Below are 27,222 nucleotides of genomic sequence, written 5' to 3' on the forward strand. Positions count from 1 at the left end.
AGCTCCTTAACTTTCACACTGCACTGCACTGAGTCCCTGTGTGGCCTTCTCCATCATGGCCTTGGAAATTTTTTCAAATGTTTTTTCATTTCGTCTTTTGGAACGGAGTTCTGTTAGCACGGAATCCTCTCCCATATAGCGATCAGATCCAGTACCTCCCGTGCGGTCCATGCTGGAGCTCTTTTTCGATTCTCAGGAGACTGCATTGTTACCTGTGCTGATGAGCTCTGCGTGGTCACCTGTGCTGGTGAGCTCTCCACGCTGGCCAAACAGGAAATGAAATTCAAAAGTTCGCGGGGCTTTTCCTGTCTACCTGGCCAGTGCATCCGAGTTCAGGTGGCTTTCCAGAGCGGTCACAATGGTGCACTGTGGGATACTGCCAGGAGGCCAATACTGTCGATTTGCGGCCACACTAAGCCTAATCCAACATGGCAATACCGATTTCAGCGCTACTCCTCTCGTCAGGAAGGAGTTCAGAAACCGGTTTAAAGAGCTCTTTATATCGATTTAAAGGGCCTCGTTGTGTGGAGGGGTGCAGGGTTAAATCGGTTTAACGCTGCCAAATTCAGTTTAAATGCGTAGGGTAGACCAGGCCTCAGTATGGATGGAATTTTTGAAGAATTTCTGGGAAACTTGTTAGAAGTTGGCTGCTGAACAGAGTTTTTTCAAAGTCTTATAATTTGGCTAAATCTTGATGGATTTTCATAGGGACAGTAAAAGGCATATCCATGACAAAAAGATGACTGAACCCTGTTAAATTTCAAGGCCATACTCCAAAGCATATGGGCTTCTGCAGGATTCAGTCTTACTACTATGCATATTAAATGTCTGTATAGGCTGTTGGGGGTTTTTAGTGAAGACATATAGGTTACTGTGCTTCAGTATGTTGATAGCAGTCAGTTTTATTTCCATCCACTAATCCCAGCAGGAGTGATTGAGCACCTGACTCAGTATCTGGTGAAGGCTGAGGCATAGATGAAAACAAGATGGCTGAGATTCAGATCAGAATAAACCAAAGTAGTGATGGTGAGCTGGATTAGGTCATCAAATCTATGTTGGAGATTTGTATCTCACCCATGATTGAGGGAGTGTGGCTGCCATTTGTGACTAGAGTTCATAACTTATGAGTCTGATTTGACCAATAGCTGTATAAAGATGATCAAGTAGCAGCTAGCTGGATGCATTTTTTTTCCTATCTACATGTGACCAGAGGGGTATGTACCACCTTTTCTTTCAGATTACTGCTGTAATTCATGCTTTTGTCACTTTGTGATTAGAGTTTTTTATAATGAACACTATGTGGGACTACATATTAAGTCTCTTTTGGAGCTGAAGCTGATGCAGAATGAAGAGTGTCTTATTAGGAACACAATATGTGTGCTCTGTGATCTGGTTTGTTTGGTGTGGGAGTAGCTTCTAGGTAAATTAAAAATGTTGGGTTTAACCTCTAAAATCCTAAATAGCCTGGGATCTGCTGGTTTGAGACATCACCTTGCTCCCTATACAATACTACCGCATCTGCAATCAGCAAGAGCACTTGAGCAGGTGCTCCCTAGCTATGGAAGAGAAGAAGTTGTTGTCAGGGCATTGAGGCCCCTTGTCTAAAATAACACAATTATGTTAACTTTCCAGTCATTCTACAAGGTCCATCTGTTTTTTCAGGCATTTGGTAAAGGTTCAGGTGTGCTTTTATTTTGTGAAGATGGATGAGATACTGTGTTGCTATTTATGGTTTGATAAAGGCAGGGTTTTCTTAAGGAATTAAAATAAGGTCTGTATTTGCTTTAAGTAATGTCAGAGCATCTAGAATTTTTGAATTGCTGTCTTTTATACCTTTAAATCAGTTAATCTTTTTTAAAGAGCACCCAGAGGGACTTATTTTCAGGAGAATCACAATGGCAGCTGTAATAGAGTAAATTTTAAAAGTAAAAGTAATCAATCATCCAAATGTGGCTGGTACCAGACACTTCAGAGGGAAATTTGAGTGATCCATCATCCCCTGTCATCCGGTGCCAGGTCCTAGCAACCAGAGTTTGGGGACACCTAGTGCGTGGAATCTATTCCTGACCATCTTGGCTAATAGTCATTGATGGACCTATGCTCCATGAACTTATCTAATTCTTTCTGAACCCAGTTATAGTTTAGGCCTTCGCAACTTCCCCCAGCAATGAGTTCCACAGGTTGACTGTGGGTTGTGTGAAATACTTCCCCTTATGTTTGTTTTAAACCTGCTGCCTGTTAATTTCATTGGGTAAATCCTAGTTTTTGTATTATGTGAAGAGGTAAATAACACTTCCCTGTTCAGTTTCTCCACTCCATTCATGATTTATAGAACAGTCCCAGTTTTATTAATCTCTCCTCATATGGAAGCTGTTCCATACCCTTAATCGCATTGATTGCTCTTCTCTGTACATTTTACAATTTTAATGTGTCTTTTTTGAGATGGGAGTTAGCAAAACTGCATTCAATATCCAAAGTGCGCGCATACCATGGATTTATATATTGGCATTATGATATTTTCTGTCATAAATGTCATGGTTTTACAGGGTGCCACAGGAGCTGTCAGTCTGCTGTGTGCTTTCCAAGTGATAGCATTGTTGATTTCCCCGTATGGTTTGTTGTTGCTTTCATTTAGGTGGAAGAATATTTTATTTTATTTATTTATTTTTTAAATGACTTGCAAAATCCATATGCCACAGCTCACAATACACCAGGGTGGTGACTTGCCCATAAGACTGTTTTGACAGATAAGTAATTTACCCTGTTCTCATGTTAGTATCTCTAAAATGTGCCTAAAATAATTCACCTGTTTGTGCTATCCAGTGCAAGATAACTGAGTCGTGCTTATTTGAAAAATGCATCACTTAAGGATGGTCAGTCATGTCTGTATATTTATATGCAGCATTTTAGGAATTAAATACCTTAATTAAGACACCACGTTTGACATCTTCAATACATCCCACCCACTCACTCTGTTTATGCCTGTCCCTCATTGTGTCAAACCTATATTTAGAGGGAGCAATTTTCAAAAACTGTTATGCAGTGGAAACCATGCTGACTGTTCATTTTTGAGCACCCAAGAGTTCACTAGGGTCTTCTGAGATATGGACACGCATTTGCTGTCCCAGAAAGTTTACAATCTAAATGTGGGCTTGACACAATGAGGGACAGGCATAAATAGAGTGGGTGGGTGGGTGGGATAGGTACTAGGAATTACCATACCAAGATTAGAATAGTGGTTTGTCTGGACAGTATCCTGTTCCTGTCAGTGACCAGTAGCCACATGCTTGACAGGAAGAATCAGAACAGAAGATTATGAAGCAGCAATTTTAGACAGAGTTTGATCTTGATCTGCCAGTTGGTGGTTGGCTTGTGCACTTAATTCACTTGGATCAGTTTTACATTTTTCCTTTTCAGTATTCTTTATATATCTCCTTTTTCTGGAAGATAGAAGCACTCAATTTACCTTCTCTTTAAATTTGTCCACTTACAGAAGTCTTTTCTGCTTCTCATCATTTTCCTCCGCTTCTGGCTTACAGTAGGATCACTTGACTACACAGTAAGGCATGTAAACATTTTGGTGGTTCAATTAAATTATAGATTTTTATATAAAAGATGAGCTCTCTTTTCATAGATGATGTGGAAGTAGTATTTTTTTTTAATGGATTTGAATAGTAACCTATTTGCACCTACTGTTAGAGGAACAGTTCAAAAGAGAACTGGATAAGTTCATGGAGCATAGGTCCATCCTGGCTAACAGCCATTGATGGACAGAAATGGTGTCGCTAGTCTGTGTTTGCCAGAGGCTGGGAATGGGTGACAGGGAATAGATCACTTGATGATTACCTGTTCTATTCATTCCCTCTGGGGCACCTGGCGTTCACCACTGTCAGAAGACAGGATACTGAGCTAGATGGACCTTTGCTCTGACCCAGTATGGCCATTCTTATGTTCTTAGGATGTGCAGTAACCAGTTCAGAGATGCTTTTATGTTGTCTTTGCATATTTGCCTGGAGGAAAGTAAATGAGGATAGAGAGAGGGAACAAGTTGTTTGGGGGTTTTTTGTTTTTGTTTTGTTTTTTGTTTTGTTTTTGGAGGGGGTTTAGTTTGGGATTTTTTTGTGTTGCATATATCCCCTTCTGCCTTCCTTTGTCTGACAGTTAGGTTCCTGCCTTGAAGCTCTTTCATCTATCATCTTGTATGCCTAAATCACCAGCATACCTATAGCACAATGTAAGTAAATTATAGTTCATGATCAAAGGCACCTATACTGATTTTTCAAGATTTTGAACACAGTATTTTAAAAAAAACAGTGAAATATTTCAAGGTTACAAAGGGTTTATTCTAGAGCTGTCAAGCGATGAAAACAATCATGATTAATCGCAGGACTAATTTCACTGTTAAACAATAATAGAATACATTTTGTTTAAATATTTTTGGATGTTTTTTCAAATGTAATGATTCCAATTACAATGCAGAATACAAAGCATACAGTGATTACTTTATATTTATTTTTATTACAAATATTTGTGCTGTAAAAAACAAGAAATAGTATTTTTCAGTTCACCTCATACAAGTACAGTAATGCAATCTCTTTATCATGAAAGTCGAACTTACAAATATGGAATTACATACAAAAAATAATTGCATTAAAAAAGAAAACAATGTAAAACTTTAGATCCTATGAGTCCACTCAGTACTCCTCCTTGTTCAGCCAGTCACTCAGACAAACAAGTTTCTTTACATTTGCAGGAGATAATGCTGGTCCTTGACTAGGTAATGCAAATAATAATCTCTCGATTCCCAACTCCTGTGATTTACAGCACGTGCCTTGTTACATACTTCAAAATGTGCAGCAATGAAATCAATAATACTGACACTGAAAGTGACAATATTAAGCATTAGTGTTCACATATAATACATTACATTGATAACTGTAGTAGTCTTAGCTTCTTTTTTTGCGCTCAACTGACAGCACTTCCAATATACTGAACTTCCATCAGTAACAAAAACTCCAAATGCTTTGGTCAGTTTATACTCGCCATCAGGGTTTGCAGTTTGAAGCCAACTGGTTAGTGCTCCTAAAGGCATTGTGGCTTTGAAAATCCCATCCTAAGATGCCTAAATATGTTTAGGAGCCTAAATTAGGCTCTGATTTTGAAAATATTGGCCGTGTGCACAAAAAACAAACACATTAACTTCATTAGTGTACTGAAAGTCAACTTTTCATGGTTAACACTAAGCTCTTTTTCCCCCCAAAGAACAAAGATTTACACCTCCAATTCAAAACAAAAATACAGTTTTAGCCTCCTGATACCACAAACACTTCTGTACATTTAGTTTTAAGTATGAGGAATCTCACTGAAGTCATTGGTACAATTCAGTAGTAAGTACATACCTGCTTATGCACTTGCAGATCGTGCTTAACTTTCAATACACATTCCAGCCCATCATAACAGTATTGAAAATTCAAAAAAAAAAACAACCCACAGTATGCAGCATGTAAAAGATGTGTTTATAATTTAGTCCATTCTAGAATTTAATCTAAAGTTGCAATAGCACAAATTTGCAAGTTAGTTTTATAAAGCTTCAACTTGATTAAATCAGTAGTTTTCTAAGAAAAAAAAAAAAAAAAGGATCAAGTGATTTATGTGATGTAATGGTCCATACTTCTCCACACACACTAGAGAACATACTAATGAATACTGATGGCAAATAGAACAATCTTATGTGAACGTCACCAGGAAAGAGCCTCACTTGTTTAAACTCTATTATACTTTTCTCTATATTGCTCGAGGTCGAGGTCCCAATATAGAGACGTTTTGAGGATTTACACATATTATGTATCTCCTGTCATAAGAAAAAAAAAATTAAATTTAAAAAAAAATTTGTATAATTCCAATCTGAACCTTACGTTCAATTTTGGGTACCTGCATGAATTCTCTAGCTTAATTACCATCTTAGATCTGATAGCCTGCACCACTAAAAATATATGTTTGGGCACTCTGATCTCCCCAACTTCCCTGGGACCCCAAGAATCCAAATCCCTTGGATTCTTAAACCAGGAGAAATAAACCATTCCCCCTTGTCCCCTCTCAGACTTTCCCTGAGAGAGACAGTAATCCTGGCACAGAGAGAATTAGCCCCTCTCTCCCCTTCCGCCTCCCCACCAGTCCTGGTGTTAACCCAATCCCCTGGGATACACAAGGGAAACAAGGAAGGTCAATCAGGTTCTCTAAAGAAATCTTTAATTAAAAGAAAGGAAAAAGTAAAGAATTATCTTGTAAACTTCAAGATGTAAATTACAGGTTCTATAGTTACAGACAAAGGAAGAAACCCTTCCCCCATACCAAACAAATCAAAATATTCCCAGCAACTACACATATAAAAGTTAACCAGCCAGATTCACATGTGCAAACAGAGTAAAACAATTAAAAGACCTAAATCGCCTGTTCTACTTACTATTTGAACAGAAACGTAGAGAGCCTGTAGTAATGTCTGGTCCCTCTCATACCCCCGAGAGAAGAGAAAAAAAAAACACAGAACAAAGGACCTAGACCCAAACTTCCCTCCACCCAGGGTTGAAAGTATCTTGTCTTCTGATTGGTCCTCTGGTCAGGTGTTTAGTTCCCTGTTTGTTAACCCTTTCCAGGTGAAAGAGACATTAACCCTTAACAATCTGTTTATGACATCTCCATTACCCATTAGTTTGGTCAAATAGATACCTGTTAGGCTGTATTGTATGAACATAAAATTATCCTTTGTAATTCTTTAGATCAGTGGTCTCCAAAATTTTTATGTTCTGCCCCCCCCCTTACCCATAATGTAATCTGTCCGCGCCCCCATCCCAAGACCCAGGACCTCAGCAGGGAGCAGGGCCACAGCTGAGGCTTGCAGCCAGGAGCAGGAGAGCCTTTTATGCAAGAGAGCCTTTTGAAAGGGATTTTTTTCCTGTGGGAAATCAGTTTCTTTTAATTATTCCCCACCACCACCACCCTTGGCAGTTTTCTTCTCCTTGCATCTTGGCCTTAATCTGGAAAGGAGAAGGTCTTTATGGAAGCATTTAGAGGAAAGCTGATGACTCTTCTAGTCTAGTCCTAGATCTCAAATCTTAATGAGCAGTTGGCAGCAGTTGAACCCCAACAGCAGTATTATAAGTTAACACTTCTGCACTTATAAAAGGAATTTTGTATTTGGAATGGAGTGCAGGTTTCTCCTATGCCAGGGTTCATAGATTGATAGTTTCCAAGGCCAGAAGGGGGACCATTGTGATACTTTAATCTGACCTTCTGTATAACACTGCCAGTAGAACTTCCCCAAAAATAATTGCTAGCCCATATCTTTTAGAAAAACAGCCAATCTTGATTTAAAAATTTGACAGTTATGGAGAATCCACTACAACCCTTAGTAAGTTGTTGAAATGGTTAAATACTCACTGTAAAAAAGTGTGCCTGATTTCCAGTTTGAATTTGTCTAGCTTCAACTTCTAGCTGTTGGATCATCCACTGTTATGCCTTTCTTTGCTAGATTGAAAAGCCTGTTGTTAAATATTTGTTCCCCAGGTGTAGGTACTTACAGATAATAATCAAGTCACTCCTTAACCTTATCTTTGTTAAGGTAGATAAATTGAGCTCCTTGAGTCTGTCACAAAAAGACAGGTTTTGTAATTATTTTATCATTCTTGTGGCTCTTCTCTGAACCGTCTCCAATTTATCAACATCCTTCTTGAATTGTGGGCACCAGAACTGGACACAGTATTCCAGAAGCGGTCACACTAGTGCCAAATATGGAGGTAAAATAAACCTCTCTATTTCTACTTGAGGTTCCCCTGTTTATGCATCCAAAGATTTCATTAGCCCTCTTGGGCACAGCATCACATTAGGAGTTCATGTTCAGCTGATTATCCACCATGACCCCTAAATCTTTTTCAGAGTCACTGCTTCACAGGATAGAATCCCCCATCCTGTAAGTATGGCCTATATTCTTTATTTCTGATGTATTCATTTACATTTAGCCTTACTAAAATGCATATTATTTGCTTGCACACAGCTTATCAGTGATCCAGATCACGCTGTATCAGTGACCTGTCCCCTTCATTGTTTAACACTCGCTCAGTTTTTGTCATATGCAAACTTTATCAGTGATGATTTTGTTTTCTTCTAGGTCATTAATAAAATGTTATAGTCTAGTGTCAAGAACTGATCCCTGTGGTACCCCACTAAAGAGACACCATTTTGATGATGATTTACAATTACATTTTGAGAGCTATCAGACAGTTTTTTATCCATTTAATGTGTGCTCTGTTCATTTTATCTCTTTCTAGTTATTTAATCAATGTCGTGTGGTACCTAGTCAATGCCTTATAGAAGTGCCAAGTATGTTATATCAACACTATTATCTTTATCAACCAAACTTGCAATCTCATTAAAAAACAAACCCATATCAAGTTAGTTTGACAGGCTCTATTTTCCATAAACCCACATTGATTGTCGTTAATTATATTACCCCCTTTAATTTTCATTAATAAAGTCTATTGTTAGCCTCTTCATTATCTTGCTCTGGATCAGTATGAGACTGACAGGTCTGTAATTTCCAGGTCATCTCATTTACCCTTTTTTAATATTGGCACAACATTAGTTTTCTTCCAATCTTTTGGAAGACCAGACAGGTTCTAGGAATCGCTGAAAATCAGCATTAACTGTCCAGTGATCTCCTCAGCCAGCTCTTTTAAAACTGTTGGGTGCTTGTTATCTGGACGTGCTGATTTAAAAATGTCTAGCTTTAGTAACTTCTGTTTAACCTCTCCTGAGATACTAGTTAGAATGGAATGAGTGTTTTCATAATATGCTATAACTACGTCATCTTTTCTCCTCAGATACAGAACAGAAATATTTATTCAATAGTTTAAGTGACTTATCCTTTTTCTCCATTATTGGTAATTAAGATAGACTTAATTAGTATAATTTTTCTTACCTTTCTACAGATTTTACTTGCAACCGGCCTCAATATTTTTGCACAGTGTGGTTTGTGAGGGCATAATTTAGATGGTGTGCTGGACTATGGAAGTAGTTGCTATGGGGACAGTCTCGGCTCCAGAACTATTTCCAGTTAGTGAGCTCTCCTTCTACCTGAAACAGAGAGGAAGGGAGAGTTCACCATTTACTATTAGCCCATATTGCAGGGTAGGATGGGATGGGTTGAGTTTCACTCCTGGGGAGGCCACAGTGCCCACTGACCAGTGGTAATCCATTGGGAGACCACATTGGTTAATACTGTTGCTTCTTTCAAGTGCTAGAATTGGCTGTCCAACAAGGGGCCTCTGCTTTATAAAGGACCAATAACCAGCAGAGGCAGTCCTCTTTTGATCCACTCTCCATTCTCTCCCCCAACCCCCGTCCCCCTTACAATTGTACAATGACTTTGAGTTAAGAATCTTATTAATCTGTCTGGGAGAGGAGGTTAAATTTTAGTTTAGAATATGCAAGACCAATTCAGAATCTCCATGTCTTTCTAATCTTTTGAAAATAAGGGAAGTGGCTTGGGACCACACACTAATTTTGGAGTGAATGTTCAGGGCAAGAATATTTTTTTAGAATTTGCCTGTGATTGATAGTAAACAAGAAGGTGACAGAGTGTAACTAATTGTGATAAATGGATATTTGAATTTATAGATATGTAAACAACTTTTTAAATCGTAATATGTTACTTCTCTGTAATAACCTTTGGGGACATTTTCTTGGAACAGGGCATATATGAGTGAACATTTATTTAATTACCATTGTTCTGGCTTCCCATTCTGTAGTTCTTTGTAAACACTTTCTCTGTAAAACGTTCTCTAACATCATTAGCTCCCAAATATATCTGTAGTAACAGGGTACTCTCTGAATGGTTAGACTTGAAACATGACTTGATAGTGTTGTGTACGCTATAATCTACAGAGAAGAAAATTTTAATTGACTAGCTAATCATTTTTGTTAAGCTTTAGTTGAGTTAAATACCAGTTTTTAAATGATAAACTTTTGTGATGTTAGTTAAAATACTTGTGTTATAAAGAATCCTCATCTCAGTAAGCATGTTTAAATAATTCCATTGTTTCAGAGTTCTTAGATACATGTCATTTTAGTTTGCAGTTAACATGTTTCGAACATTGCCACCATCTTCTAATCCAACGGGAGCAGAATTTGATCCAGAGGAAGATGAACCAACTCTAGAAGCTGCCTGGCCTCACCTACAGGTAATTAGCAATCTCCTCATTTCATTTGACTAAATAGTAACTAAATTATTACAAAATAGTATTACACAATGTGTCTTCCTACTATATGTTAAACACACTAGTGTAAATGATCTTTTGCAGTCAAAAATAGATTTGTTACTATTAAGAGCTGGACAGTCTTTGAAATTACATTGTGTAATTTGAAATTATTAGTTTTAATCTTTCAAAAGATATTAATGCGTAAACAACTGAAAAGAAAATTACATTGAAAATCAGCCTTTGTTTTTAGAGGTCAAAAGTTTGTTGCTTGTTTCAGTGCAAACGTATGATTTTAAATTAAATAGTAAAGATTAAAGTGAGCTTTAGCTGATTATTTTTACTATTCATGTTTTGTTTTTATTATTTATCTATGGCAAGGTTCTAGCTTTAGATGTTTGAAAAATGTGAGTGCAAAGTAAAAGTAAAAGATCTTTCAAAATATGCATTACTGAACACCATGGATGTTAAATCAGTATCTATTGGTATAAAGTAAAATTAATTCAGGAATGTAGTATTTGGGAATCCTCTGCAGTTTAAAGAATGTAGCACTGTTAGAAAATACAGCACCTGATGACATACATTCCCTGCACCAAATTATAGTATTACTTTTGTAGTAAAATGATATAAAAACAATGTATAATACTATCTTGAACTAGGAAGTTTCTTTTTTAACAGTGTCAGAATTGAGTTGTAATTGTACTGCTTACAAAAATATAATATTGTATCAAAAAACTAATGTTATTTCTCTGTGGATTTTTTTCAGCTTGTTTATGAATTTTTCTTAAGATTTTTAGAATCTCCAGATTTCCAACCTAATGTAGCTAAGAAATATATTGATCAGAAGTTTGTATTGCAGGTGAGGTAAAAATGAATATATCTTCAAGCTTTAAATCCAAATTGATTTAAAATACATTTTATTCAAATCTAATGTATTTTTCTTTTTCACAGCTTTTAGAACTCTTTGATAGTGAAGATCCTCGGGAAAGAGATTTTCTTAAAACTACTCTTCACAGAATATATGGGAAATTCTTAGGCCTAAGAGCTTACATCAGGAAACAAATTAATAATATATTTTATAGGTATGTCAAAGCTCTTTATTTTGGTACATATGATTAGATACTGTGATTTAGACTTTTTGGTTCCTTATTAGCAAAATCTTAGTTATTTCATTCGGTGTAAACGTGTTTGTGCCTAATAATATTGGCATCTGTTTAATTAAGCAATTCTCAGTGGGATCCAAATCAGGGGAAGTATAGCATGTGATAAATGTTATAGCTGCAGTTTAGGTACATTTGAGATTCTACATTTACATCAGTTTTGTGTCAACTTGACTTTTTATGTAGTGCTTTATCAGGGATGAGTAGTTTGAATGATAGTGCCATGTTACTGAGCGCAGTGCATATTGTTTGTTTGTTATAATTATTTATTTGTAATATCATAGAATGTAGATACATTTGTTTCAGTTTTATACATATCTCCTGGAGAGAGAGATGCAACACAAGTGAAGAAAATACATGTGCAGGAATTCACTTCAAAGGGCAAGTTCGATTTCTGAGGGAAGCAAGTCCAATTTGAGGTGCATAAGGAAAAGATGTCCAATTGAGAGTAGTCCTGATAATCGGTGTCAAAGCACTGCAGTGGTACTGTTGCCGAAAGTGTATTTGCTCTTGCAAGAAATAATAACAGTAATGTCTTTGCTTCCACCACTTTGGTTGCAAATCAGGGTTATTAATTTTCTTTTGAATATAGAATCATATATCCAGTATTCATAACTGGATAGTTTTAAGTTCTCAGACTTCCTGATTGGCACAAACTCAGCTCCAATTGGAAGGTTGGTGAACTGAGGCTGAGTGTTTTGAAATGTTCTGCCCTAGTGTGTGTTGCAGGTACACAATTACTTTTTAACAGATATTATGCCTATTTGCATTATTGCACCGTTACCTGAGTTTCCTTCCTATCTTCACTTTAGATAACCAAATCAATAATGTTTATAAATTCGCAAGCTTAAGGAAATAGTTGAGGAGTAACCTAAAATATACTACTAAAAATTGAATCCATTATAGTGAGCCATTTGTATGCTAGATTTCAATTAAATAAACATTAGACCTTGTCAGCTAAGTATTTATATCAGTGTTTTTTTCAATAATGTTTCTGTTTCTCTGGAATCCAGAGTATTTTTAGGAAACAGAACACATTACTTGTTTGGATTTTGCCTCCAGCATATTTGGCTTCGAATAAAAATAATGACTCCCTGAACACTTACAAAAACTCTATCAAAATGTTTATATTGTCTGTGGCAGTAACCAGTAGAGTAAGTGAATAGTGATCCCCTCTAATAGTTATTGTTACGTTGGCCAAACTTTATACGCATGCACACATACGTACCCCAGTTCGGTAAACACAGATGTAAATTCAGAAGGTCAGAGTAAGGCATTTAGGGTATGTCTACATTGCAATTAAAAACCTGCAGCTGGCAGAGGCCAGCTGCCTCGGGCTAAGGGGCTGTTAATTTGTGGTGTAGATATTTGGGTTTGGGCTGCAGCCAAAGCTGTGGGACCCTCCCACCTTTCAGAGTCCTAGAGCCTGGGTTCCAGCCCAAGCCCAAACATCTACATCTCAATTAAACAATCCATTAGTCCAAGCCCTGCGAGCCTGAGTGAACTGGACAGGCTAGCCATATTTTTTAATTATAGTGTAGACATAAAAGCAGCAAAGAATCCTGTGGCACCTTATAGACTAACCGATGTTTTGGAGCATGAGCTTTCGTGGGTGAATACCCACTTCATCGGATGCATGCGTAGACATACTCAGTGGGGTTGCAGTTCTGAGTGCAGCAAAGCAACCCACCACAAAAACATAGAGCCAGTTTCTGCCTCCCTTGCTCTTGTTGAGTAGAAACTTACTAACATGAAACCCTGTTGAAATCAATACTTGCAGAGCACTGCTCATGGATAAGGGTAGCAAAATCTGGCTTGTTAGTAAGGTGCTCCATATAAAATTGCTACTGCAGTAATGTACCATGTAGAATATTCTCAAAAAGCAAAGTTGGAGAAGGCTTTAGAAATTTGGAAGGAATTTTAAGGAGGGAAGGGAAAAGCCATATTTACATACTCTGAAAATTTTCACAGGAAACACAGTTCATGACTGTTTCCAAACTTAGTTGACCTATATCAGCATCTCAGTGTGACATGATATTAAAGTGTTTAAGTGGATTTCGAAGCATGTAGGGGCAAACAGATGGCATATATGGGCTTCATGTTAGACAGGATATGATTGATATATACTTAAATATGGGCTAATCACTACTCCGTTTACAAGTAAGCAGTTTGCTGCACAATAAGGTCTCAGTACAGGTTCCACAGACCAGCTTTTGAAGCCATCTGATTTGATGCATCTCATTTTTCTGTAGCTCCAGTATGCTGTATAGCAATGTTACTTGTATCTAGCACATTTTCTTGTATCTCTGCCCCTCGTACACTTTTCCTCCTAAATGTGAACATGTGATCCCTTGAAGAGAATGGTGCCAACTGCACAACAGCTTTTTGCCAGTTCAGATACAGAGGGATCTTATCGCTAGAAAAATGTTCCTTTAGAAAAAGGAACCGAGGAACTGCCTAAAAATAGTGAGTAAGCCTCATCGTCTCTGTCTTCATGCAGTGGTTCTTGGACATGGAATCCCACTCTTTCTTGGATGAAGTGCTGTTAAGTTTTGTTTCAGGGGAAAGGATTTCAAGAAAAGACAGAAAGGGAATGCAAATTTGCTTACAGTTTATTTAACCAATAGTGGGTTTTGATTAAGTTAATGCTGCAATGCACAATTTCGTGAAACAGTATATCTGAAATGTATACTAATGGAGATTTATTCTGCCATTTTTGTTCTGCATTGGCAGTATTTTAATATAATGAAAGCCAAGATTTCAAATCTAGTCATTTCTAGTATGTCTTTTGAATGGGTTACAAATATTCTGCCCATTCACCTTTTTTTAGTTTGTAGAAACAATAAATGAAATTTTTTTCACTTTTCTGCTTCTGTTCTGAAATGTACATAAGGAATGCTGTAGTGAAATCTAGATTATAGTGTAGAGAGCACCCTTTTCAGCAAAGTATAAACAAGAAGCCTTCTTTACCAACTGAATTCTCAAGGACATAGAAACTAAAGTCTTTTTCCAGCTCAATAAAAACAAATCTGTATAGAAATTTTGTATAGTACTTCTGGGCATAAAATTCTAAGGAGAAAAATAAGTTTACAGGCAAGTTCCTTCAACTTCTTAGTCCCTGAACTTAACTGAAAGATAATTACATGTAAATTTTTTAATGTAATGTACACCCCTCTAAAACATTTACTTTGCTCATATTTGGCATGATTCTGCAGGTCCTCAGTATAACTCTCAGGCCAGTTTTAAGCAGAGTTTCTTTTCTTGCTTCCTTGAATCATAAGCTAAAATTGTGTGTGTCTGATACCTGGATATGAATTTTAAAGTTTTTCCTTATGTATTTATTACTTTTTAAATATTTTCTTTGTTTTGGTGTTCAACAATTAAATGAAATTAACATTATCAAATAAAAAGGATTTTCCTACCAACTTCATTTTCAGCAAAAAAATGTTCTTATCTGAACTGAGTTACTTCTTCTGGGGAAAATAATACTCAAAGCAAACTGTTTTGAATCCATTCTAGAAAAATATTTTAAAATGGGAAACTGTTTTCTATTCTAAATTTTATTGATGAAATTCTGTGACAAGTGTTGAATTGGACAAACGTGGAGCTTTATAGTTTTGGAAAACTTCCCAAAAAATAGACAAATTGTGCCTTTCCACCAAAAGAGAAAACATAATGTGAAGGCTTGACTTGTCCTATTTATTACTGATCATCTTGCAAATAAATGTATAGTGCAAAACAAATCTTTTAGGTCGGTATCTGGGAATTATTGGACCAGCTCACACCCGTTTGCCTTACAAATGGAAGAATAAATTATAGCATCATGCTACACGCTCAGTATTGTCTTAATTTTAAAATATAATTTGACTGCATTCAGTTTTTGATCATTACTCCTGCATAAAATGCAACAACTGGAAAAGCACAAGGATGTTTGCTCATTTTTTCTCTTCAGTGTAGGTGGTTAGAGAACAGTAGCTTACTGTGCCAGTTCAGTACAGATGGATATGCCATTGATAGCATTACTGTGCAAGGCATGCAGTTTAGCTACAGAACAGATATGGCAAGGAAGCAAAAACAACATGAGTATCGTGTAGTCCTAGGACCTTTAAGTAGTGTAAATTTTAAAAATAAAAGCATTCAAAGTGGCTAATTATTGCTATCAATAGATCATTTTGTAAGCACAGCAAAAAAGCAACTCTAAAGATTTAATTATCCAAAACAATCAAATATATTTCTGACTTGTACATACTATATTTTTAAAAATGGCTTTTTCAGCCTGCTGAATATCTAGATGTTGGTACACTGTCTGAAGTACTAATTTTTCACTTCACATTTTTCTGACGCTACATGAAACATCAGATAGATACGAAGTCATGTCTTGGAGACAGGTCTGTATATTTCTATATAGTCAATACTGAGTGACTAAAACTATATTTCATTTGTTTAGGTTTATTTATGAAACAGAACATCATAATGGCATAGCAGAATTACTGGAAATATTGGGAAGGTAAGTTGCTGGTTGCATACCATAAAACTCATCGAAACTGTAATAGGGGCTGGAGGGAGACATTTTGAAGAAATGTATAACTTTGTATAGTTTGGCAGAGTTATAACTAAGGAGGGAATATGATAACCATTACTAATATTTAAAGGATGGTAAACGCCAGTGAGAGAGTGTAATTGTTTAGGTCTAAAGTGTATGTGCACAAGTTTCTCTATAATAGATTAAATTACAAAATATCAAAGTGAAGTCCTAAACACAAGATCTGCTTGTTCACCAAGGAAAATCTCAGTGCTAGAATGATTTACTGGAGAAGATACTGTAGAGAACTACCTTGCATCTCCAAGGCAATAGATTGCATCACCGAATAGGCCCAATCAGTGTCTATTAGCTGTGATTCTCTGGATAAGATTGCGTCTTATTTCACATTCCACAATATATTGCCAGGATGACAGGTTTAAAGTAAATAAACGAAGAAACTGCAAAGTTTAATAATTAAAAAAAAAAACAAAAACAAAATAGCAGCTCTGGTTTTCTAATAGTTAATATAAGACATTTAGGTTGACTATTTGTGGACTAAAAAGTTAGTATCATGTAAAATGATTATTAGTTAATATTTTTGTAGGTATTTATACAGCATTTTTTACCACAGTTTATGTATTACACTCATCACTGAGTAGTGGGAAGACTTTAGTTCCCATACCAGTGCTCCCCTCTCCCCCTCAGTCAATGGGGAATATCAGGGAATATAACAGAATTCAGAAGAGGTGAGGGAGATTTAAAGAGCATATAGTGGCGAGATGGGGGCTGGCCCCTCCTCCTCTTTAGGTCCTCCACCTTTCCATTAGGTGGGGCCGGGGAGATGATGCTAATGGAATAGTTCTTGCATGTCCCCTGTTCCTCTGCCCATTAAATTCTCCCAAGCTTTTCAAAAACTTCCTGCTTCTGTTAACTTCCCTGGCCTCCCTCCCTTTAGTTGTAGCATAGAACTTATGGTTTTATGATGCTGCGAGTCTGACAAGTTGCCTCTTTTTGAGATGAGGAAGTAATATTTCTGGCAAAAGGTCTGGTAGGCTCGCAGCGTCATAAAAGCACATTTGGGCTGAAAGCAATAGGATTTGAAAGTTTAATAATAGGAAAGAGGAAGATGGTTTAGCTCATTGCAACTTGTGGCCAGTATTCAGAGCAGATAAAAGCTAGAAGGACCAGCTCCCAGAGGTGGTAAAGATACTGGATTTTGTTAGTGGACCTTGTTCGTATAGGAGGAGGGGAGACCTGAATTCTTTTTGGACTGAGATATCTACCCCCTTGGTAGAGTCTACCTCCCCCCATGTAGGGAAAGGGAGCAGGGATTCAGAAATGATCTCAGTCCCAGCGGTAGGCTGAGAAGGTATACTCTGAGTTATTAGCTCTGTGGTGGGAGCCCTGTAGCCCTACACTGGAGCCAATTAAATGCTTGGTATGTGAGGGCAGAGGGTGGGTACATAGCACCACTATCAAGTGTTGTGTTAATGAAGTTGAGACCTGACTCTTAAATCTGTCCTGTGTTGTGCATACAGTTGTGTGTCCTGATCAACAATAGAATGGTCTTTCGAGCGATCATATGTTAAACATAGATTATCAGATCATTGGAGTACTCATTTTATGTTAATCTCAGCTCACAGTAAATGTTAACATTTCATCTAAAAAACCTCAAAATGCTTTTGAAATTATAATTTGTACAATTTTAAGGAAAAGAGAGCCTTTATAATCAAAACTGATGTGCATTTTTTCAATTCTGTAAGTACCTAGCAAACTCTTGTTTTAAACAGATTCATACATTTTATACTAAAGTAATTCCTCACTTAAAGTCGTCCCAGTTAATGTCATTTCGTTATTACGTTGTTGATGAATTAGGGGACCTGCTCATTTAAAGTTGTGTAATGCTCCCTTCTAACGTCGTTTGGCAGCTGCCTGCTTTGTCCACTGCTTGCAGGAAGAGCACCCCCCATCAGCTCCCTGCTCCGCTAAGTTCCCTGTGCAGCAGCTTCTCAGCAGGCTAGCAATTGCAGCTGTCCCTCCCCCCAGTGCCATGTGTTGCTCGTGCTCTCTGCCTTGGAGCTGTTCCATGAGACTCCTGTTTGCTGTGCAGGGGGGAGAGAAAGAAGGGGAAAGAGGGGGTGTCCCTCTCTCCATTCCTGCTGCCTTTAGAATGTGAGAGTTAACCCTTGAGGGCTCAGCCAATTGCTAGTTCATCATTTAACAGTAAGGCATTCCCTGGGAAATATCCCACCCTCTGACTCCTCCACCTCAACCAAGCTTCACAATCATCATCCCTGTATACCAGTATTAAATTGTTTGTTTAAAACTTTGTGTGTGTGTGTGTGTGTGTGAGAGAGAGAGAGAGAGAGAGAGAGAAGATTCTCTGGAACTTAACCCCCTCATTTACATTAATTCTTATGGGGAAATTGGATTTGCTTAACATCAGTTCACTTAAAGTCGCATAACTACAATGTTAAGCGAGGAGTTACTGTATGTGCATGGGTAGATGTACTCCTAAGACTTTTCAGATACTTAAATGTTAGAATAAAATAAACAGATTAGTGACATTAGATAATGTACATTGTGTGCATCTACGTTTGCTGGAAAAACACTGAAATTTTAGCTGAAATAGCCTGGACTTATGCATAGGTTTGTCTAGAATAGTTATTTATTCATCTTATTTATTGAAATGTTCAACAACTAAAAAGATTCCAAAGTTAACAGTATTTCAATATATTCCAGAAGTTATTTACAGTCAAGTAATGTTGGTCAACAAGTAACAAAAGAGAGAGCATTAATTTGGCTTTCTTGACAAAACCCTAAGAAATGCATATTGATCTGAAATTAGTTTGTCATTGACCTGTTTCCACTGTTTTAGCAGAACACACAAACTGATGATTCTTCTTCGAGTGCTTGCTCATATCCATTCCAGTTAGGTGTGCACGCGCTGCGTACACGTTCGTCGGAGAAACTTTTACCCTAGCAACATTCAGTGGGCCGGCAGGTCACCCCCTAGAGTGGTGCCGCTATGGCACCTGATATATACCCCTGCCGGGCCATCCGCTCCTCAGTTGCTTCTTACCGCCCGTGTTGGTCGTTGGAACAGTGGAGCACAGCTTAGCTGATCTCCACCTCCCTAGCGATTCGCTCGTTGTATAGTTTTTTCGTGTACATAGTTTTTTCTCTAGCTTATTACCGTTTGACGTAGTTATACTTTGTGTATATAGTTAAAGAGGATCGGGGGTTCGCCCCTTCTCCTCCCCTGGCACCGGGGCCCATGCCCGGTTCACCGGGCTTCAAACCCTGCGCAGCCTGTCGTCGGCCGATGCCCACAGGAGATCCGCACGACTCCTGTTTAAAGTGACTCGGCACTCCCCTTTATCAGGTCGATCCAAGCCAGAGCAGACACCATCTGGCAGTCCCCGGCTTCCATTCCACTGACAGCCAGAAGTGTAGAAAGAAAATATATGGTGCCTTCTAAAGGGTACGAATACCTTTACGTGCACCCCGCCCCTTGCTCGTTGGTGGTACAATCGGTCAACGAAAGGGAGCGCCACAGCCAGCAAGCCCCCATGCCGAAATCTAGGGAGGTAAAGCGCATGGACTTGTTGGGCCGAAAAATCTACTCTGCCGGAGGGCTTCAGCTCTGCGTGGCGAACCAGCAAGCCTTCTTAAGCCGATACTCCTATAACACCTGGGAGGTGGTCGGCAAGTTTACTGAGTTGGTTTCCCAGGGCTCCCGTCAGGAGTTCACAGCCCTCCTAGAGAAGGGGAAAAGGTTTGCGAGAACCTCATTGCAAGCTTCACTAGATTCCGCAGATTCGGCGGCTAGAACGGTCGCCTCTGGCATAGCCATGCGGCGCATATCCTGGTTACAGGTGTCCGGCCTACCGCCAGAACTGCAATATACCATACAGGACTTGCCATTTGATGGGCAAGGTCTTTTCTCGCAAAAGATGGATCCCAGACTGCAGAGTCTGAAGGAAAACCGGGTTATCATGCGTTCACTCGGAATGCATACCCCTCAGACTCAGAGACGGTCATTCCGTTCCCAGCCTCAGTGCCCTTACCCTCCACCTCGGCCGAGACAAGATTTTGCCTGTAGAAGAGGTCGTACCACCCGCAGGCGGCAGTCGGGACCTCCAGCGGGCAACAATTCCGGTCCCGCCAAACCATCATCGGGACCTAAAACAAATTTTTGAAGGTGCGCCTGAGAGCAGCGTACCAATTCCCCCTTCGGATCCGTTCCAGTTTTCCAACTGCCTTTCCTTGTTCCTTGCGGCGTGGTCCCAGTTGACTTCGGATCGTTGGGTCCTTTGTACGGTGGAACTTGGATACCATCTTCAGTTTATCTCTCCGCCTCCCTCCCTGTCCCTCTTCAGGGACCCCTCTCACAAGCAACTCCTCATGCAGGAGGTTCACAAACTTCTATCAATCGGAGCTATAGAGGAGGTACCAGAGAAGTTAAAGGGCAAGGGGTTTTATTCCCGATATTTCCTGATCCCCAAGGCAAAAGGGGGCCTCTGGCCCATCCTCGACCTACACGAACTGAACAAGTTCATCAAGAAGTTCAAGTTCCGCATGGTGTCCCTGGAGACTATCATCCCCTCCCTGGATCCCGGCGATTGGTACGCCGCTCTCGACTTGAAGGATGCATATTTCCATATTGCGATTTACACCCCCCCACAGGAGGTATCTGCGCTTTGTGGTGAATTGGGTTCACCACCAGTTTACTGTCCTTCCCTTTGGTCTTTCTTCGGCCCCTCGGGTCTTCACAAAATGTATGGCGGTCATCGCCGCTTCATTACGCCGTCGTCGGATACATGTTTTTCCTTACCTCGACGACTGGCTTATCAGAGGGACCTCCGAGGCTCAAGTCATCAGCCATGTCGACACCATCAGGGAGCTATTTACACATCTAGGCCTGATCATCAATCTGGACAAGTCCACCCTGGTACCTACGCAAAGAATAGAATTTATCGGGGCAGTACTGGACTCCAATCTTGCAACAGCCAGTTGGCCCCCACACCGGTTTCAGGCCATAGTCTCTCTGGTCCAAAGTCTCCAGAGGTTTCCAACTACCTCTGCCCATACTTGCCTCGCTCTTTTGGGGCACATGGCTGCATGTGTTTTCGTGACAAAACATGCCAGACTGCGGATGCGCCCGCTACAAACCTGGCTCGCTTCTGTCTGTCGGCCGAACAGGGACGCCTTAGACATTATTCTGACGGTTACACCGGAAGTTCTGAGCTCCCTCAACTGGTGGACGAGATCGTCCCAAGTGTGTGCGGGCCTACCCTTTCATCCTCCCCAGCCCTCCGCATTCCTAACAACGGACGCATCCGCGCTGGGCTGGGGCGCCCACCTAGGGCACCTGCGCACCCAAGGCCTTTGGTCACCCCGAGAGCTGACACTTCATATCAATGTCCGGGAGCTCAGAGCAGTCCGCCTGGCGTGCCAAGCGTTCCTCGACCGTCTACACGGCCGTTGTGTTGCAGTATTCACGGACAACCCAACAGCCATGTATTACATCAACAAACGGGGGGACGAGGTCGTCTCCCTTGTGCCAGGAAGCGATCTGACTGTGGGACTTCTGTGTAGCCCAATCCATAGACCTGGTGGCCTCCTTTCTTGCGGGGGTACGAAACACGCTTGCAGATCACCTGAGCAGGTCTTTCCTCTCACATGAATGGTCCATCCGCCCGGACGTTCTCCATTCTATCTTCCGGAGGTGGGGCTTTCCTCACATCGACCTGTTTGCGTCCAAAATGAACAGGAAATGCCAGTGTTCTGCTCCCTACAGGGTCGCTCCCCGGGCTCCCTGTCGGACGCGTTCATGATTCCGTGGATGGGCCACCTCTGTTACGCCTTTCCACCGTTTCCCCTTGTCCACCGAGTGCTGCTCAAGATCCGCAGGGACAAAGCCCGCCTCATCCTGATCGCGCAGGCTTGGCCGAGGCAGCACTCGTACTCCATGCTGCTCACCTGTCCCTGTCGGACCCAATCCCCTGCCGCTATGGCCGGACTTGATCACGCAAGACTTCGGCAGGCTTCACCACCCTGACCTACAGTCCCTCCACCTGACAGCATGGCTCCTGTCTGGTTAAGCCAGTCGGAGTTGAGCTGTTCCACCGCAGTACAACAGGTGTTGCTCGGAAGCAGAAAGCCCTCCACGCGCTCAACATACCTCGCAAAATGGAAGCGCTTCTGCCACTGGTGTGCCCAACATGGCCACTCTCCTTGTTCGGTATCAATCCCCATTATCCTGGACTATCTATGGTCTCTCAAGGAACAGGGGTTGGCAATCTCCACTCTGCGGTCCACCTTGCGGCCATATCCACCTTCCACCCGGGAGAAGCTGGCGGTACCATTTTTTCCCACCCTATGTCTTCCAGGTTCCTTAAGGGCTTGGAACGGTTATACCCTCAGGTCAAGCCCCCTACCCCTACCCCTACCTGGGACCTGAACCTTGTTTTAAACAGGCTCATGGGGCCCCCCTTTGAGCCTTTGGCCACATGCTCACTACTGTACCTGTCCTGGAAAACGGCGTTCCTAGTCGCTGTTACCTTGGCTAGACAAGTCTCGGAACTTTGTGCACTGACTGTGGATCCTCCATATACTGTGTTCCATAAGGCCAAGGTACAGCTGCGACCGCACCCGGCATCCCTTCCCAAAGTCGTCTCCGCCTTTCATGTGAACCAAGACATCTTTCTGCCAGTCTTCTTTCCAAAGCCGCACTCATCGCGACGAGAACAGCAGCTTCATACTTCGGATATCCGGAGGGCTCTTGCGTTCTACATCGAGAGGACCAAGCCCTTCCGACAATCACTGCAACTCTTTGTAGCGGTGGCAGAACGTATGAAGGGCAAGCCAGTCTCCTCCCAGCGCATTGTGTCTTGGGTCACGTCGTGTATTTGATCTTGCTATGACTTGGCCCAAGTCCAGCCGGGCCATCTCAACGCCCACTCTACGCGGGCTCAGACCTCATCTGCTGCTTTCTTGGCCCATGTTCCTATACAGGAAATCTGCCGCGTGGCTACCTGGTCTTCTATCCATACCTTTGCAACCCATTACGCATTGGTCCAACAATCCAGAGACGATGCCGCCTTCGGCTCAGCGGTCTTACATTCCGCAACGTCTCGCTCCGACCCCACCACCTAGATAAGGCTTGGGAATCACCTAACTGGAATGGATATGAGCAAGCACTCAAAGAAGAAAAGACGGTTACTCACCTTTGTAACTGTTGTTCTTCGAATTGGTTGCTCATATCCATTCCAGTTAGGTGTGCGCGCGTCGCATGCACGTTCGTCGGAGAACTTTTACCCTAGCAACACTCGGTGGGCCGCAGGTCGCCCCCTAGCGTGGCCGCTATGGCGCCTGATATATACCCCTGCCGGCCCGTCCGGTCCTCAGTTCCTTCTTGCCGCTACTCCAACAGTGGGAACGGGGCGGGTGTGGAATGGATAGAGCAACACATCTCGAAGAACAACAGTTAGAAGAAAAGACGGTTACTCACCTTTGTAACTGTTGTTCTTCGAGATGTGTTGCTCATATCCATTCCACACCCGCCTCTTCCCACTGTTGGAGTAGCGGCAGAAGGAACTGAGGACGGCGGGCCGGCAGGGGTATATATCAGGCGCCATAGCGGCACCACGTTAGGGGCGACCTCCGGCCACCGAGTGTTGCTAGGGTAAAAGTTTCTCCGACGAACGTGCATGCGACGCGCACCAACCTAACTGGAATGGATAGAGCAACACATCTCGAAGAACAACAGTTACAAAGGTGAGTAACCGTCTTTTTCACATCTGTAAGGTAGTTCTTCAAATGAAGCTCCAAAACATATGCTTTTAGAATGGCTCCCACAAAACTAATTGTACCGTTGGGATGCAATATAAAAGATATAAATTAAAAGCATGAATAGATATTACTGCCTTTCGTGTGAAAAGCCTGCACCAAGTGTTGAAAACTTCTCTGCCATGTTATTACTCTGTCATCCTGCTTGCTCCCTCTAAAAGGTATGGAACATTTATTAGAACTATTAAGGTCTAAAGTTATATACAAGCAACTAGATAAATATTTCACATTCTCCTCAGCTGGATGAAAACTAGACTCTGTTTTTTTAATCTAAATACCCAGTACTTAAATTCAGATTTTTGACTGTGAATTCTCCCATATATGGCAGGTGATCACTTTCCTCCCACTCTAAGCAAGATTTTTGTGGAGGAGGCTGTGAACATACAGCTCCCTGTAGGTAACAGGTTTTTTCTTCTTTGAGTGTTTGCTCATGTTGATTTCATTCTTGTGAGTGCGAGCCCATGTGCACAGCTCCTGAGTTTTTTTTTTTTTTTTTTGCCTTAGCGGTATCTTTAGGGTCAGCAGTGGCACTCTCTGGAGTACCACATTCATGCATCACCAGCCCTAACACCCCCTCAATTCCTTCTTACTAACTGAGGCAGTTGGTCAGAGCACCTTCCCCTTGCCTCTCAAGTGGATAGTGGTTTTAGCATTTATTGCTTGTTATCTTTGTACATAGTTTTTTTACAGTTGTTAGTGGTGTTGAATAATGTAGTTAGTAAGTTGGAGTTCCAGCAGGGGACGGTCTCTGGGTTCTGTGCCTTGTTCTGCCTGTAATAGGCCTGTGCCCGTTAGCAACCCCCAAAGCAGCTACCTAAAGTGCTTGGAAGAGTCGCATGTGAAGGACAAGCATCGCATTTGTAAGAACGTTCGTCCTAGAACTCAAAAGGAACTCAACATTCATCTAAGGGCCCTTCTCATGGAGGCTGCGATTCGCCCAGTGTCAGAGTCTTCCCACTCCAACTCTACACCCAGCACCTCGGCATCGGTGTGGAGAGCACTGCCAGCACCGAGTTCTGCCCAGCATCGCTCTCCTTTGCTGGTGCCAAAGAGCACCTGAAGGAATGAGATTCCCTGGTGTCATGCAAGAAGGGTCAAGAGCAGTGTTCCCTCTAATTTTTTACATCCATGTGCGGAATGAATTCTGTTGTGTGCCAATATGGAGGTAATATGTGGTGGGGTTGGGGCCGAGGGGTTCAGAGCGTGCCAGGGGGCTCAGGGCTGGGGCAGAGGGTTGGGGTGCAGGGGATGAGGGATCTGGCTGGGGGTGCAAGCTCTGGAATGGGACCAGGATGAGGGGGCTCAGGGCTGGGGCAGAGAGTTGGGGTGAAGGGGTTAGGGCTCTGGCTGGGGGTGTGGGCCCTGGGGTGGGACTGGGTATGAGAGGTATAGGAGGGGGCTGAGGGCTGGAGCAGGAGGTTGGAATGCGAGGGAGTGAGGGCTCCATCTGGTGGTGAGGGCTTAGGGGTGCAGGCTGCTGCGGAGAGACAGGACTCCGCTGGGTGGCTCTTGATAGCCTGCTCTGCGACCGCGCAGCTTAGAGGGAACTTAGGTTCAGGGGAGTTGGGCAAAGGAGCCAGTTCGGCCCGTCCATCCACTCCGGATCCTCAAGGGGGTTCATCTCCTGCTGGACTACTCAACCCCCATAGGGATCCGCGTTTGACTTCTGGGAGTGGTAGGGGACCCGGCACTTGGAAGGGTTATCAACGTCTGAGGGCCTCCTGGCAGCCGGGACCAGAGAATCCTCCCAGTGCCACGCATGATGTTGGATACAGCTAAGTCTCCCCAGGCCAGTAAGCCAGCCATGAGACCTCCTCAGAGGGCAGCCAAACTCCATTGGTCCCCGGAGCAAAGACAGCATTCCCTGTCTCCACAGCTGAGATTCTTGACTCTGTAACCTAGGTCTCCTGTCAGCCCAACACCACCCTCGCGGTCATCTTTGACGCTGTGTGGATAGCCCACCGTGAGGTGTCAGTCTCTGTATGACCAACACCAATTATCCTCCCACCAGCCAACTCCCTGGTGCAGATCTCTGTTGGAGTGTCATTCTCCCCCGCCCCCCGGGCATGAGACTGGTTCAACATTGGTAACCGATCTCCCCATGTGGGTCTTTGGAGAGGCACCGATCCCACTATTCAAGGCATCGCTCTCCTGCAGCTATGGTCAGCCTCTGTAGCCCCACCCTGGTCACCAGAAGGGGACTTGTCTGGATCGGAGCGGGACTTCAGCCTCTCACCGTGACAGCAGCAGTGGCCCTTGTGGGCACCTGAGTCTGCCTCAACTCCCATGTTGCCAAACTAGGAGCTGGGCCAGTGGCCTGCACAGTGGTCATATTGGAACATGTGGGGCATGCCAGGCATGCCGATGCCCTTCTCACACCTCTCCTCCCTTGCTGCCTCGGAGAAGTAACCCCTGGCACCGATGGCCCTGGGCTCAGTGCGTGGAGTGAAATCCGATACTGGGGTTAAGGAGCATGTATCCACTCTAAAGGAACCTTGCCCTACAGGGGACAATGTCCCAGCCCTCCCATGGTAGTCCAGTCCTTGTCCTCATTGCCAGATGATGTGGTAGCAGGGCCCTCACATGCCAGTCCGCTGGATGACTTTAAGGAGCACCAAGCCCTGCTCAGGAGAGTGGCCTCAAACTTAGGCCTGGAGGTGGAAGAAATGGCAGAGCAGTCTGACACTTTATTCAACATGCTAGTGGCATCAGCCCCCGCATGAGTTGCATTGACTGTGCACAACGGGGTTCTAAAGATAGCCAAGGCCCTCTGGAAAACCCTGTCTTCTATCCGACCCACCTCCAAGCAGACTGAAAATAAATACTTCGTCTCTGCTAAAAGGTTTGAATACTTATATACCCATCCACTCCCAGGGTCACTGGTCATCTCAGTGACCAATGAAGGGGACAGGGAAGGGCAAGCCAGTTCCACACCCAAAAATAAAGATGCCAAGAGGCTGGACCTTTTTGGAAGGAACGTTTATTTGATGGCCACACTTCAGTTTAGGGTGTCAAACCACCTGGCTTTATTGGGGAAATACAGTTTTAATCTGTGGGACTCCCTCAAAAAGTTTGACTTGGGCCAGGAGTTTACCACCATTTTGGAGGAGGGTACCTCCAGATGACCTGGAATGCGGCCAGTTCAGCGGCTAGGGATGTTGCCTTGGATGTGGTAATGTGTCCCAATTCCTGGCTTCAATCTGCGAGTCTGTCCCAGGAGATGCAGTCCTCCATCCCAGACCTTCCGTCAACAGAAGGGGGCTCTTCTTGGAGGAGACAGATGCAAGGCTGCATGGACTCCACGACATTAAAGCCACCCTCCGCTCACTAAGTCTGCAACGCCACAGATGGTGAAAAAACAGTTCAGGCCGTCCCTGCCTCCTTGGCAGGGCTTCTCTAGGAGAAGGGACGAAGACTCAAGGTTCAGCCGTCATTG

General features: G+C 42.2%; 1 protein-coding gene across 3 annotated transcripts in view; it reads left to right on the forward strand.

The window, feature by feature from the left end:
* PPP2R5C (protein phosphatase 2 regulatory subunit B'gamma) overlaps nt 1-27,222 on the forward strand; it is a 194,907-nt gene that overhangs the window by 105,044 nt on the left and 62,641 nt on the right. For 2 of the 3 annotated variants that reach the window (XM_075065685.1, XM_075065687.1), the window contains 4 exons: nt 10,125-10,235; nt 11,017-11,109; nt 11,202-11,332; nt 15,858-15,917. In XM_075065685.1, the coding sequence (XP_074921786.1) occupies nt 10,125-10,235; nt 11,017-11,109; nt 11,202-11,332; nt 15,858-15,917 (395 nt within the window). The remainder of the gene's footprint in view (nt 1-10,124; nt 10,236-11,016; nt 11,110-11,201; nt 11,333-15,857; nt 15,918-27,222) is intronic. The other variant, XM_075065686.1, reaches the window with a different exon arrangement.

The sequence above is a fragment of the Chelonoidis abingdonii genome, chromosome 4, assembly GCF_003597395.2.
Source record: "Chelonoidis abingdonii isolate Lonesome George chromosome 4, CheloAbing_2.0, whole genome shotgun sequence".
Lineage (NCBI taxonomy): Eukaryota > Metazoa > Chordata > Testudines > Testudinidae > Chelonoidis > Chelonoidis abingdonii.